The sequence below is a fragment of the Myxine glutinosa genome, chromosome 1 (genome assembly GCF_964187855.1).
Source record: "Myxine glutinosa chromosome 1, kmMyxGlut1.1, whole genome shotgun sequence".
In the NCBI taxonomy this organism is placed as follows: domain Eukaryota; kingdom Metazoa; phylum Chordata; class Myxini; order Myxiniformes; family Myxinidae; genus Myxine; species Myxine glutinosa.
Window position 1 is genome coordinate 90,266,282 of NC_136261.1, and position 15,603 is coordinate 90,281,884.

Sequence of the window (15,603 nt, forward strand, 5' to 3'; positions counted from 1 at the left end):
TGAAAACGTTGGGCAGTTAGTTTGTGCCCAAAGAGCCAATCGTACAATTTAAACACACACTTAACGTAGCCTAGGAAGGGTAATTATGCAATATAAAAAAAAAGAAAAAGTTTATATTGTACTTCCATTGCCATTTTCTGTTCACGCAAAGCTCAAGCAACATTCAATCCTAATTGAAGATTGGGAGTTCCAGAAAACTTTCAGTAAATAAACTAAGACAAAACTCGAAAAACATCAAAATGTAAAACCCGACAGCCCCGCTTTGCATTCATACTTCTTCTTCTTCCATATTCCAAACATGATAAAAACAGCTAAAACAAGAAAGAGCAATCAGAGATTGCAGACCCTCACCGGGACTTTTTTTTTAGTGGTTTTTAAGGCTTTTGCCTTTTGTGTTAAAACAAATATGGTGGCCGAACCACGTGCCCGATGAGGACATCATTATTATTATTATTTTTCTCCACCAATTAAACATAGATGACACTCAAGAAATTTCATCTTGATCGGATGAAGTTTCGTACTTGTCGAATTATGACGTCATTAAGGAGGCACCTATGACATCATCATTAAAATATGTAATTCCCCATGGAGAGTTCTTTACAATGATACCATGTCTCAATTTTTTCTAGTGCAGTCCTTTCAGAGATATAGAGGTGAAAAGTTTTTGTGGGTGCTTCGAAGATGGCGCCCATACCACGTGACCTATGACGTCATAATTATTTGAAAAATTATACAGGTGGAGGTGCACCTAAGGTGAAAACTTCCTATCAATGGGACCAACGGTTGCAGGGAAAATCATATTTTTTCTGTGCGGACAAACAAACGAACAGACAGACAAATAAAAAATCACTCATAGAGCCGTGACACTTGGCAAAAGCGAACAAAGTAGAATGACACCAGGAGAGCATCCTTTTGACCCAAAAAATAATTAGTGGTTGAATTCAGTGACCTGATATGCATAGGTGGGCACCGGTCCGTTACTCCGTTACTAACGAAGTTACTTTTTTGAGTAACGAACCCGTAACTTTTTTTACTGTAACGGACCAAGTAACGGAAGTTAATTTTTGGTCCGCTACTCTGCTATTTTTTGCTCCGTTACTCCCTTAGTTCGCTACTTTTTGCTCCGTTACTCCTTAGTTTGCTACTTTTTGCTCCGTTACTCCCTTAGTTCGCTACTTTTTGATCCGTTACTCCTTAGTTTGCTACTTTTTGCTCCGTTACTCCCTTAGTTCGCTACTTTTTGCTCCGTTACTCCTTAGTTTGCTACTTTTTGCTCCGTTACTCCCTTAGTTTGCTACTTTTTGCTCCGTTACTCCCTTAGTTCGCTACTTTTTGCTCCGTTACTGCGTTAGTTCGCTACTTTTTGCTCCGTTACTCCTAGTTCGCTACTTTTTGCTCCGTTACTCCCTTAGTTCGCTACTTTTTGCTCCGTTACTCCTTAGTTTGCTACTTTTTGCTCCGTTACTCCCTTAGTTCGCTCCTTTTTGCTCCGTTACTCCTTAGTTTGCTACTTTTTGCTCCGTTACTCCCTTAGTTCGCTACTTTTTGCTCCGTTACTCCCTTAGTTCGCTACTTTTTGCTCCGTTACTCCGTTAGTTCGCTACTTTTTGCTCCGTTACTCCCTTAGTTCGCTACTTTTTGCTCCGTTACTCCTTAGTTCGCTACTTTTTGCTCCGTTACTCCTTAGTTCGCTACTTTTTGCTCCGTTACTCCCTTAGTTCGCTACTTTTTGCTCCGTTACTCCCTTAGTTCGCTACTTTTTGCTCCGTTACTCCTTAGTTTGCTACTTTTTGCTCCGTTACTCCTTAGTTTGCTACTTTTTGCTCCGTTACTCCCTTAGTTCGCTACTTTTTGCTCTGTTACTCCTTAGTTTGCTACTTTTTGCTCCGTTACTCCTTAGTTTGCTACTTTTTGCTCCGTTACTCCCTTAGTTTGCTACTTTTTGCTCCGTTACTCCCTTAGTTCGCTACTTTTTGCTCCGTTACTCCGTTAGTTCGCTACTTTTTGCTCCGTTACTCCTAGTTCGCTACTTTTTGCTCCGTTACTCCCTTAGTTCGCTACTTTTTGCTCCGTTACTCCTTAGTTTGCTACTTTTTGCTCCGTTACTCCCTTAGTTCGCTACTTTTTGCTCCGTTACTCCTTAGTTTGCTACTTTTTGCTCCGTTACTCCCTTAGTTCGCTACTTTTTGCTCCGTTACTCCTTAGTTTGCTACCTTTTGCTCCGTTACTCCTTAGTTTGCTACTTTTTGCTCCGTTACTCCGTTAGTTCGCTACTTTTTGCTCCGTTACTCCTAGTTCGCTACTTTTTGCTCCGTTACTCCCTTAGTTCACTACTTTTTGCTCCGTTACTCCTTAGTTCGCTACTTTTTGCTCCGTTACTCCTTAGTTCGCTACTTTTTGCTCCGTTACTCCCTTAGTTCGCTACCTTTTGCTCCGTTACTCCTTAGTTCGCTACTTTTTGCTCCGTTACTCCCTTAGTTCGCTACCTTTTGCTCCGTTACTCCCTTAGTTCACTACTTTTTGCTCCGTTACTCCTTAGTTCGCTACTTTTTGCTCCGTTACTCCCTTAGTTCGCTACTTTTTGCTCCGTTACTCCCTTAATTCGCTACTTTTTGCTCCGTTACTCCCTTAGTTCGCTACTTTTTGCTCCGTTACTCCCTTAGTTCGCTACCTTTTGCTCCGTTACTCCCTTAGTTCGCTACTTTTTGCTCCGTTACTCCTAGTTCGCTACTTTTTGCTCCGTTACTCCCTTAGTTCGCTACTTTTTGCTCCGTTACTCCCTTAATTCGCTACTTTTTGCTCCGTTACTCCCTTAGTTCGCTACTTTTTGCTCCGTTACTCCCTTAGTTCGCTACTTTTTGCTCCGTTACTCCTTAGTTTGCTACCTTTTGCTCCGTTACTCCTTAGTTTGCTACTTTTTGCTCCGTTACTCCCTTAGTTCGCTACTTTTTGCTCCGTTACTCCGTTAGTTCGCTACTTTTTGCTCCGTTACTCCTAGTTCGCTACTTTTTGCTCCGTTACTCCCTTAGTTCGCTACTTTTTGCTCCGTTACTCCTTAGTTCGCTACTTTTTGCTCCGTTACTCCTTAGTTCGCTACTTTTTGCTCCGTTACTCCCTTAGTTCGCTACTTTTTGCTCCGTTACTCCTTAGTTCGCTACTTTTTGCTCCGTTACTCCCTTAGTTCGCTACTTTTTGCTCCGTTACTCCTTAGTTCGCTACTTTTTGCTCCGTTACTCCCTTAGTTCGCTACTTTTTGCTCCGTTACTCCCTTAATTCGCTACTTTTTGCTCCGTTACTCCCTTAGTTCGCTACTTTTTGCACCGTTACTCCCTTAGTTCGCTACTTTTTGCTCCGCTCGGCTTCATTTGTATTGGCGCACGCTATTGGCCGCTTGAATAGCCAACAGTCAATAGCGTGCGCCGATACAAATGAAGCCGAGCTGCGGTGATCGCTGACTTCCATTTCCGTTCCGTGTTCAGAACTTCAGTTCTGCAGTGTTCTTAGCAGCAGCAGCAGCATCGTTTCTCTATCGTCCAACTTAACTTGGCTTGAAGTTACTTAACATTAACAATGTCCAGCCAAGACCAAGACGTGTTCACGCCGGCGCTGGAGGTCGACGACACCGACGGTGGAGCCTCGGAGGCCGAGGACCAGTCCGGTCACCCGTGGCCCCACCACCCACCTGGAGAAGTACTTCGCCTTCAACAACTGGGAGGAGAATAACGCCGTCTTCTCGTGTGTTGTGCCGGCCGAAGGATGTCGTCATCAAGGGGCACATGAGCAGTCTGTCGAACTTGAAGGCGCACGTCAGGAGGAAACATCACCCGGAGTGCATCCAGGTAAGAGAGCGCACAGTAGTACTAGTTGTCTGTATAAATATAATTATGAAGATTATTGATTATTAATTGAATTATTTACTTAAGATATAAAGTGAATTTAAGCAAATTAAAACTAATGACGTTTTACGTTTATATAAAGTATATAAATATTTTGAAGGAGCTGCGCTCCAACGCGAGTCGAAAGAATTGACGCGACCAAAGACGGAATTCGTCCGAGTTGCTTTATTGAAACAAAACAGCTCAGGTATTCTGACAAAAGCCCATTTATCGGGCAGCAATAAATATACACATTTATGCCGGGGCGTTTGCCCGGGAAAACCGAGACCGGGCATGCCCGGGTGTCAAGGGCGAGTCCTGGAAAGGCGAGTCTGGACATGCCCGGGCGTCCTGGACGCGGCCTGGCAAGTCGAGGCTGGGCGTGCCCGAGCGCTCTGGGCGAGCCCTGGAAAGGCGAGAGCGGGCATGCCCGGACGCTCTGGGCGAGCCCTGGAAAGGCGAGTCTGGACATGCCCGGGCGTCCTGGACGCGGCCTGGCAAGTCGAGGCTGGGCGTGCCCGGGCGCTCTGGGCGAGCCCTGGAAAGGCGAGAGCGGGCATGCCCGGGAAAGACGAGACCGGGCGTGCCCGGGAGGTTCGGGCGTGCCCGGGAACAGCGAGTCCGGGCATGCCCAGGAGAGGTGCGTCTGGGCCCGTCCGGACGAGCCCGGCATGGCGATCGCGCCCTGGCCGCGTCCTGGCAGGTGCAAGGCGATTGTGTACATTCAGCGGGAACCGCTACACACGCCCCTCCAGAATCGACCTGCACCGGCAGGGTCAATTTAAGGGGGGTCTGGATGACCCGGCCGAAGCGACCCCTGGAGGTCGTGGGGTGGGGGGTCCGATCTGGTGGTGGGTGGTCGAGCGGGGGGAACTGTGGACGGGGGGCGGCCTCGCCGCGGAGGAAGGGCCAAACGTGGTGGTCGGTCGACGTCCACGTGCGCCGGTTTGAGGCGGTCCACAGAGATCCGGTCCGACCGGCCGCCGACGTCGACGACGAAGGACTTGTCGCCCCGTCGCAGGACCCGGAAGGGCCCGTCATACGGCGGCTGGAGTGGCCCCCGGTGCGCGTCATGACGCACAAAGACATACTCCGCTGTGCGAAGCGCCGGGGGGACGTAGGACTGGGGGCCACCGTGGCGGGACGTTGGCACGGGGGAAAATCGTCGGGCGGCCTCCTGGAGGTCCGAGCGCTGTTGTGCGGCGGACCAGGGACTGGTAGCGTCGGGCACGAACTCGCCCGGGACGCGGAGCGGCTGGCCGTAGACGAGCTCGGCGGCGGACGCCCAGAGGTCCTCCTTGGGGGCCGTGCGGAGGCCCAAAAGGACCCACGGCAGCCGGTCGGTCCAACCGTCGTCCTGAAGGCCGGCCATGAGTGCGGCCTTCATGGAGCGGTGAAACCGCTCGCACAACCCGTTGGCTTGGGGGTGGTAGGCCGTGGTGTGGTGCAGCGTGACCCCCAACGAGCGGGCGACCACGCCCCAAAGTTCGGACGTGAACTGTGGGCCGCGGTCGGACGAGATGTCCGCCGGTGCGCCGAAGCGCGCGACCCAGGTGGCGATGAACGCCTGCGCCACGTCGGCGGTGGTGGTGGAGGTGAGGGGCACGGCCTCCGGCCACCTGGTGGTCCTGTCCACCATGGTGAGCAGGTGGGTGAACCCCCGCGATGGGGGCAGGGGACCCACCAGGTCCACGTGGACGTGGTCGAAACGCCGTGCAGGCACGGTGAAAGGGGCTAGCGGGGACTGGGTGTGGCGGTGGACCTTGGCCCGCTGGCAGGCCGTGCAGGCGTTGGCCCAGTCGCGGACGTTCTGTCGAAGGCCGTGCCAGACGAAACGCGCCGACACCAGCTTCTGAGAAGCTTTCCGGCCCGGGTGAGAAAGGCCGTGGATGGAGGCGAAGATGCGGCGCTGCCAGGAAACGGGCACGATGGGGCGAGGCTGGCCCTGGGAGACGTCGCAGAGCAGGACGGTGCCCGCGAAGGGGATGTCGGCCAGGCGGAGGCCCGTGTCCGCCGCCCGGAGGGCCTGCACCGAGGTGTCGGTGGTCTGGTCGGCCGCCATGAGCGCGAAGTCCACGCCGAGGTGGACCGCGTTCGCGCTGGCCCGAGAAAGACAGTCGGCCACGGCGTTGTCTTTGCCGGCGACGTGCCGGATGTCCGTGGTGAATTCCGACACGGCGGAGAGGTGGCGCTGCTGGCAGGCCGACCACGGCTCCGTGACTTTGGCCATTGCGTAGACCAACGGCTTGTGGTCGACGAAAGCCGTGAACGGGCGGCCCTCCAGGAGGTGTCGGAAATGGCGAACGGCCAGGAATAGACCGAGCAGCTCGCGGTCGAACGTGCTGTATTTTAACTCGTTCGGCCGGAGTTGCCGGCTGAAAAAAGCGAGTGGCTGCCAAACCCCGTCCACCCATTGTTCATGGACGGCGCCCACTGCGTAGTTGGAGGCATCCGTAGTGAGGGCGATGGGCGCGTTGAGCACCGGGTGAGCCAGCAGCGTTGCGTCAGCGAGGGCCCGTTTTGCGCTCGCGAAGGCCGCGTCCATGGCCGCGGACCAAACGATGTCATGCTTGGCCGGCTTGCCCCGGAGGGCCTCGTAAAGGGGCCGCCTGAGCTGAGCAGCGCGGGGCATGAATCGGTGATAAAAATTCACCATGCCGAGGAACTCTTGTAGGGCCGTGATGGAACGGGGACGGGGGAACGTGGTGATGGCCTCGACCTTGGTCGGCAGCGGCACGGCCCCGGTCTTGGTGATGCGGTGGCCCAAAAAGACAACGGTCGTCGTGCCGAAGTGGCATTTGGCCGGGTTGACAATTAAGCCGTGCTCGCTGAGGCGACCGAACAGTGTTCGGAGGTGGAGGAGGTGCTCGGCGCGGGACGTGCTGGCGACGAGGATGTCGTCCAGACAGACGAAAAGAAATGGCAGGTCGCGCAGCACGCCGTCCATTAAGCGCTGGAATGCCTGGGCCGCGTTCTTGAGGCCAAACGGCATCCTCAAAAATTCGAACAGGCCGAACGGCGTGATGACGGCCGTCTTCGGGACGTCGGCCGCCCGGACAGGTACCTGGTGGTATCCCCGTATCAGGTCAATTTTGGAAAATATGACCCGTCCCGCCAAACGGGCGGAAAAGTCCTGGATGTGCGGGATCGGGTACCTGTCGGGGGTGGTAGCGTCGTTGAGGCGGCGGTAGTCGCCACACGGGCGCCATCCGCCCCCCGGCTTTGGCACGATGTGCAGTGGTGAGGCCCACGCGCTATTGGAGCGCCGCACAATGCCGAGGTGCTCCAACGCGTCGAACTCGGCCTTTGCCACGGCGAGCTTGGCCGGGTCGAGGCGGCGGGCCCTGGCATAGACCGGCGGGCCCGAAGTGGGTATGTGGTGCTCGATCCCATGCCGCACTGCGACGGCCGAAAACGTCGGCCGCGTGAGGGCCGGGAATTCCGCGAGCAGGCGAGCTAACTCATTCGCCGTCGGGAGGGCGCACGCCAGTTCTGTCGGCGCGGAGCTGCTCATCGTGCATGCCAGGGAGCTGAAGGTCTCGGCATTGACAAGGCGACGTCGTTTGACGTCGACCAGCAGCCCGTGCACGCAGAGGAAGTCGGCGCCCAGCAAAGCCATGGGGATGCAGGCGGTCACAAAGGTCCACTGAAAGCGCTGGCTGCCGAAGCAGAGGGTGACGTCGCGCGGGCCGAAAGTGCGTATGGCCGAGCCATTAGCAGCGTCCAAAGAGGGGCCGCAAACGGCGTCCTGCCTGTCCTGCTCGGAGGCGGGTATGACGCTCAGTTGGGCGCCGGTGTCACAAAGGAAACGCCGCCCGGACGCTTTGTCCCGAATAAAAAGCAAGTTGCCTGAGTGGCCGGCGCTCATGGCTGGGAATGAACGCCGGCCCGGCCGTTTCCCGACTTGCCGAAAGTGCACGGGGGTCGGCACGTCCGAGCCTTGTGTCCGAACCTGGCGTGGTAATAACACCATGCCTGGTCAGGTGGAGGCCCCGGCCGTCGTGTCGGAAGCGGTCGGCACGGCGTGGCGGCCGCCAGTTGCACCGGCAGTTCGGCCTCCAACCGCGCAGGGCGCTCGGGCGTCGCCTCGGACGGCGGCAGGCTCCAGGTAGCCGCGCCGATGTGTTGGCCCGCCGAGGAGATCTTATCGGCTTCCCTGGCGAGGGCGCGGGGATCGGTGATCGACGTGCCAGCCAGGGCGAGGCGTACCGGGTGAGGCAGCTGGCGAAGGAACAGCTCGCGGAACAGAAAATCCGGAGAGTGCTCACCGAGCAACGAGAGCATATAGTCCATGCGCTCGGACGGGCGCGTGTCGCCGAGCTCGGGCAGATCGAGCAGGCGCCGTGCGCGTGCCGCCGGTGAGAGGGCGAAAGCGTCGAGGAGGAGCGTCTTCAGCGCGTCATACTTGTCAGCAGCCGGCGGGTGCTCGAGGAGGCTCAGGGCGCGGGCCGCGGTGGCGGAACCGAGCGCTGCCACGACGTGGTGGAAGCGGGTGTCGTCCGCGGTGATGCCTCGCAGGGCGAACTGGGAGTCCGCCTGGGCGAACCAAACAGCCGCGTGAGCCTCCCAGAAGGTAGGCAGTTTAAGAGTCACTGCCGTGTCCATGTCGGTAGGTCACCAGTGAAGGAGCTGCGCTCCAACGCGAGTCGAAAGAATTGACGCGACCAAAGACAGAATTCGTCCGAGTTGCTTTATTGAAACAAAACAGCTCAGCTATTCTGACAAGCCCGTTTATCGGGCAGCAATATATATACACATTTATGCCGGGGCGTTTGCCCGGAAAAACCGAGACCGGGCATGCCCGGGTGTCAAGGGCGAGTCCTGGAAAGGCGAGTCTGGACATGCCCGGGCGTCCTGGACGCGGCCTGGCAAGTCGAGGCTGGGCGTGCCCGGGCGCTCTGGCCGAGCCCTGGAAAGGCGAGAGCGGGCATGCCCGGGAAAGACGAGACCGGGCGTGCCCGGGAGGTTCGGGCGTGCCCGGGAACAGCGAGTCCGGGCATGCCCAGGAGAGGTGCGTCTGGGCCCGTCCGGACGAGCCCGGGATGGCGATCGCGCCCTGGCCGCGTCCTGGCAGGTGCAAGGCGATTGTGTACATTCAGCGGGAACCGCTACAATTTAATCATTATTTTATAACCTACGCTGACTCAACTCCTAACCTATCCTAACGTAACCTAACCTAAACTTATCTAACCTCACATATAATTTAGTAATTTTTGTTCCGTGAGTTTATCTCGTCGCACTGTTAAATCTCGATCTGTAGCACTGTTTATTTTCCAAGTAGCATTTCTTCATCTATCTATAATTCCAGTAATCTCTGTGTGTGTGTGTGTGTGTATGTGTGTATGTGTGTGTGTATGTGTGTGTGTATGTCTGTGTGTCTGTGACCGCTGTTTCTCGACAACCACGGGTCCGATATACTTTAAACTTGCCAGGTATATTGCTGGGGACCTGAGGATGTGCCTTTTCAAGGTTTCATATTAATCGGAGAAGTAGTTACCGAGCTATGTCCAAAAAACGATTCAACCAATCAGAGAGCAGCGAGCTATCACGTGTGCCGAACGTGGCGAACAGACTCTGCCTCGGACGGCACATTTGAGAGCGTATTCATTTATTACACGTTGGCAAACTATGTTGGCGTTAAACTATGTTTTAAAACTAATTAAAACTAATTTGCGATTCATCGTAACTGCGATATGCGACCTTCCGGACAGTCAAATGAGGACGTCACTTTCTTCAGTACTTCTTCTTCGTCAGTACTTACGGATAGTCATAGTGACGACATACTGATGCTGAACGTGGCGAGCAGACGCTGTAAGGTACGATCGATTGTAGTACACGTTTATAATAACTCTGCCGATACAGGCCCGATTAACTGCAGCGCCATCCGAGCTGCGGCGTCGGGACGATACATTCATTGTACGGTCACATCACGCACTTACGGGCACGCCCATGGGCCCATGGGCACGCCCAGACATTTTTTTTTTTTTTTTTGGCAAGGAACGGGCACCCACGTACGGGCACGTCCTAGTATAAATTAATTGAACAGATCTGGAGGCAAAGGGATGGGCTGTATTGAAATACAAATGTTGAAATGTATTTAAATACTTATTTTATTACATTTATGTATTTAGGTTAGTATTTACAAATACTTTATTTTTGGTGTATCTATAAATACTCTAATTTAAATACAAATGTAGTTAAATACTCTGAGCAGAATAATTTCTTAAAATTAAATATTACGAAATTTACATAGCTTTGTTGATTTATTACTGAAGTTACTTTTTTTGTTATTGCAGGTTTTTTTTTACTGTTGATTTTATTGTAGTTACTAGTTAATTTAAATACTTAAAAATTTTGATTTAAAGAAATCGATTGATGTACCTTATTTATTTGCAACCAGTTTGATGAGGTCAAGGCGGGCTCCGGCCGCGGCAAACAGCGGCAGTCGTCTGACTCGTCTGCCTCTTCCAGCCGCAGCCAGTCGGCTTCACCTGCACCCAAGAGGGATCGCCAGCCCAGCATCAGCGAGGCCTTTGGCATCACCTCCTCTGGCGCAGGCGTCCGGCAGGGTGAGGTGGACAAGAAGATCGTGGACTTCTTCGTGTCCAACATGCTGGCCTTCAAGATCGTCGACTCTCCGTCTTTCGCCAGCCTCGTCACGACGGTGATGTCCCGCTGCACCCTCGGCCGGAGGATCATCGACAGCCACAAGGAACTGGAGCAGCATGTCATCAGGTACCAATCTGTACCATATTATTATTGTTTATTTTTCCGAAGTATTGTTTTTTACTTTTACCATATTATTATTGTTTGTTTTTCCGAAGTTTTTTTTTTTTACTTTTTTTTCTGAACGTAAGTACCAGTGTCCGGTGCTTAATAAGTACTATGTTCAGTTAAATGTGTACTTTAACGACAGACTCCTGGAGAACGTCCCCTGGGTGGCCACCACTGTGGACTGCTGGTACAATGGACTGCTGCTGGTACTGCTGGTACAAGGCACAACAAGGCCTACCTGGGGATGACGGCGCACTTGGTGGACCCGAAGACCCGCGCCAGACAGCATGCCGTCCTGGCCTTCTGTCGGCTCCGAGGCCATCACACCTTTGCGGTCCTCGCCCAGGCCATGGTGGACGTACATGTCAAGTTCAACATCCAAGACAAGGAGACGATGATGACGACAGACAACGGCAGCAACTACGTCAAGGCGTTCGTCGAGTTTGGCTCTGAGAGTGGTGTCGTGCCATAGCTTCCTGCTGGCGACTGACGACGACGAAGACGACTTCAACGTGGAGGGCCAGGAGGTCAAGGTCGAGGTCCTGGTGGATGAGGCGGAGGCTCTGCAGTTCGTCTCTGTTGCTGAGACCATCGCTCAGTCCTCTTCCGATGGCGGTGACGGGTACGACCTGCCCAAACACATGAGGTGCGTGGCCCACACGTTCAACTTGGTGGCGACTACAGATGCTGGCAAGGCCATCAAGCCTCAGTCCACCCTCAGGTCCGCGTACAGGAGGGCCATGGGGAAAGCGCAGGGTCTGTGGAACCAGCAGGGCCGCAGCACACTGGCGGCGGACGCCATCCAGGAGCTGGGGAGGAGGTTGGTGGTCCCCAACGCCACGCGCTGGAACTCCATGTACGACTCCGTCAAACTCCTGAACGACTGAAGCGGGCAGCGCTGAACAAGGTTATGATGCAGCTGAAGCTGCAGAGCTTCAGCGAAGCCGACGTCTCCTTCCTCAAGGAGTACGGCCAGGTCATGGTCTATGTCGCCAAGACCATGGACGTCGTACGGGGAGAGAGCCGTGCGTACCTCATGTGCCTTCTCCCCACTCTGGCCATCACCCTGAAGAAGCTGAGGGAGATGAAGAATCGAGGACTCCAGTACTGCGAGCCGCTGGTGGACGCGATGCTGGAGGGCATCGAGAGGAGGTTTGGGCCCCTCTTCAAAGACCTCGACTGCCAGCTGGCCGCCGCCTTCCACCCTATGTTCCATCTGACCTGGCTGGAACAGCACGACGCCAGCCAGGTAAGCAACGTGAAGAAGGCCATGGGGAGCGCCGTCGAGACGGCCATGAGGGAGATGTCCGACGACGCCAGCAGCGTCAGAAGCACCGGCGAGGTGGAGGACGACGAGGCAGACTTCTTCGAGGGCATGACGCACTCCCAGAAGCACGCCAACAGCCACAAGTCGACCACGTCCAAGGCGCAGGCCCTGGTCATGGCCTGGCTGGAGGATATCTGGAAGAAGGATGACAAGCTGATGGACATGGCCTTCCGCAAGGAGCCAGTCCTGATGTGCGTCTTCGCCAAATACAACACGGCCGTCCCTTCCAGCGCCTCCGTGGAGCGCCTCTTGTCCATGGGCAAGGACGTCATCAGGTCAAAGAGAGCCACCCTCTCCGATGCCAACTTCGAGCGTCTAATGTTCCTCAAAGTAAATAACGTTAAAAAGATTCTATTTAGTGTACTTGCTTTTTTAACGTTTCTTTGTACTTAAATTAACTACTGTGCGCGATCGCACAAGTCACACTTAATTCAATGGATACATTTATGCTTTAATTACAGGGCAACCGCCACCTACAGCATGCCGAGAACATGGAGGACGTCAAGGACAAGGAGTGATTCGGAGGAGCAGGACGTCAAGGAGTGAACGTCGTCACCGATAAACTCCGTTTTTAACCTTTTGAAGCCCTTTTTTTATTTCTTCTCTTTGTATAATAAAAAAAATACGCTTTCCGGCGTTTTTTTGACTTTATTTAATAAAAGTAATGGAGTAACGGATAAAGAAGTTACTTTTTTGAGTAACGGAGTAACGGGTAACGAAGTTACTTTTTTGAGTAACGATGCCCACCCATGCTGATATGCAAATCGTCTTCAAATGTTTAGTTAATCGGATGAAAATTGACAATTTTAGACATTTGGCCTTTGTTGACCTCAAAAATAGTTGGTAGTTGAGTTCAGTAAGCTGATATGCAAATCCTATTCAGATTTCAAGTCAATCAGATGAAAATTGAGGATTTTATAAATCTGAGAGGATGGTGGTTGACCTGAGGCCTATGCTGATCTCAAAAGTAGTTGGTGGTTGAATTCAATTCGCTGCTATGAAAATCCTATTCACATTTCAAGTCAATCGGATGAAAATTGAGGATTTCAGAAATTTGAAATTATTGACCTTTGGCCTATGTTGACCTGATGACCTATGTTGATCGAACAATAGTTGTTGGTTGAATTCAGTTCACTGATATGAAAATCCTATTCAAATTTCAAGTCAATCAGATGAAAATTGAGGATTTTAGATATTTTTTTTTTTTTGTATACAGAATCGAGGCTCGTGAAAGAGCTAACATTTATCACAAAAAAAAAATCAAGCAGACAAACAAAATATATAAAAAGAGGGAGCAGGAGACAAGATGGGGAGAGAAGGGGAAGCACACAAACAACATTTGAGAGCAGGGACATTGGGAGATGTGTGGTAGGGAGAAGGCTTGGGGGGAGGAGGCGTGGGAAGGGGGAGGGGGGTGGGAGAAGTATAAAGCACAAGGACACCAAGGACTTCCAGGAAAGAAGTTGGTATTTCAAAAAAGTGGATTTGGGGTGAAATTAGTGAAGGTAGAAAATATCAAGGTTTTGGATGGGGAAGATAAGAGATGGTGGTGAACAGCTGTTTTAAAGACCTGGAGGGTGGAGTGGGATTGAAGGGAGTGGGGGAGTTTGTTCCAGAGGCGGGAGAAAAGAGGAATGAAGGAGTGAAGGTGAGCAGAGAGTCTTGATTTTGGCAGTTTAACCATAAGAGGGTTGCAGGCAGATCTTGTGCGACCTGAAGGAAGGGGACAGAGCACAGATAGAGCTGGGGGAGCTCTATATTGGGGAGAGGAGTCGGTAGAAGACAGAAAGACCACCAACCTGCCTGCAGTGAGTAAGTCAAAGGCCCTCAGAGATAGCTTCATCGTGGGAGATTCCAAGTGGTTGACCATTGGCCTATGTTGACCTTTTGACCTCAAAATATATAGGATTTTGTGGGACCACGAACTCCAGCATTTGGTGAAGTTTCGTGGATCGGTTTAAAATTGTGACCTGCAGACAAGTATAAGTGAGCAGACAGACAAACAAACACACCCACACAAATCTGAGTGATCAACATACTAGTCCAAAATAATTTTTTTTTCCCCCAAGTAACAAAGGTAATGAGACAAAGCTTACATGGTAGCACTAGCACAGTAGGATGAAGAGGGCTGTGTCATGGCAGGCCAGTGCAATGTCGGTGACCATAGCAGCCTCCAGTCTTCTGCACAACAACAGCATCTCCTGAAATATGGTGTGCCTGACTGTTCCTTCACATGCTTTCCCACAATCCAAAAATACTGATTTCAGGACTTTCCCCTTACATGATTTATTAAGACTTTTTACATGTCATAGAGGACATGTCATATGATGCAGGTAAGCAAGCTTTTATTGCTATTTGTTCGAGGTCAAGGTACATAATGTCTGCACGACTTCAGCAAAGAACCTTATATTTACCAATGTTGAAAGGCAACTGCCACCCTTGGACCGTTGTGATGCAATATTAGGTCTATCTGCAGACTGTCCACTTGGTTCTTATCATGGGCCAGCCCTTAGATTTTGGTATTGTCTGCATTCATATGAATAGCACTCTGGATATCACTAAGGATATCTCTGGATATCACCAAGTATATCATTAAGGATATCTAATAAACACCAAGGATATCTCTGGATATCATGAAGGACATCTGAATATCTAATAATCACAAAGGATATCTCTGGATATCTAATAATCATGAAGGATATCTCTGGATATCATAAAGGGTATCTAATAATCACTAAGGATATCTTTGTATATCATAAAGGGTATCTAATAATCACCAAGGATATCTCTGTATATCATAAAGGGTATCTAATAATCACTAAGGATATCTCTGTATATCATAAAGGGTATCTAATAATCACCAAGGATATCTCTGTATATCATAAAGGGTATCTAATAATCACTAAGGATATCTCTGTATATCATAAAGGGTATCTAATAATCACCAAGGATATCTCTGGATATCATAAAGGGTATCTAATAATCACCAAGGATATCTCTGTATATCATAAAGGGTATCTAATAATCACTAAGGATATCTTTGTATATCATAAAGGGTATCTAATAATCACCAAGGATATCTCTGGATATCATAAAGGGTATCTAATAATCACTAAGGATATCTCTGGATATCATAAAGGGTATCTAATAATCACTAAGGATATCTTTGTATATCATAAAGGGTATCTAATAATCACCAAGGATATCTCTGTATATCATAAAGGGTATCTAATAATCACTAAGGATATCTCTGTATATCATAAAGGGTATCTAATAATCACTAAGGATATCTCTGGATATCATAAAGGGTATCTAATAATCACTAAGGATATCTTTGTATATCATAAAGGGTATCTAATAATCACCAAGGATATCTCTGTATATCATAAAGGGTATCTAATAATCACTAAGGATATCTCTGTATATCATAAAGGGTATCTAATAATCACCAAGGATATCTCTGTATATCATAAAGGGTATCTAATAATCACTAAGGATATCTCTGGATATCATAAAGGGTATCTAATAATCACTAAGGATATCTCTGGATATCATAAAGGGTATCTAATAATCACTAAGGATATCTCTGTATATCATAAAGGGTATCTAATAATCACCAAGGATATT

The 15,603-nt window shown here is 50.8% G+C and overlaps 2 protein-coding genes across 2 annotated transcripts in view; one reads left to right on the forward strand and one right to left on the reverse strand.

The window, feature by feature from the left end:
- D2HGDH (D-2-hydroxyglutarate dehydrogenase) overlaps positions 1-3,703 on the reverse strand; it is a 32,900-nt gene extending 29,197 nt beyond the window's left edge. The window contains exon 1 of the mRNA XM_078774238.1: positions 3,683-3,703. The gene's annotated coding sequence lies outside the window, so the exon portion shown is untranslated. The remainder of the gene's footprint in view (positions 1-3,682) is intronic.
- On the forward strand, positions 3,478-12,995 carry LOC137419204 (uncharacterized). Its single transcript, XM_078774251.1, has 4 exons — positions 3,478-3,839; positions 10,276-10,610; positions 10,792-12,306; positions 12,438-12,995. Exons 3-4 carry the CDS (start codon positions 11,560-11,562, stop codon positions 12,492-12,494), a joined length of 804 nt encoding a protein of 267 aa, XP_078630377.1. The 5' UTR covers positions 3,478-3,839; positions 10,276-10,610; positions 10,792-11,559; the 3' UTR covers positions 12,495-12,995.
- Positions 12,996-15,603: the final 2,608 nt, after the last annotated feature.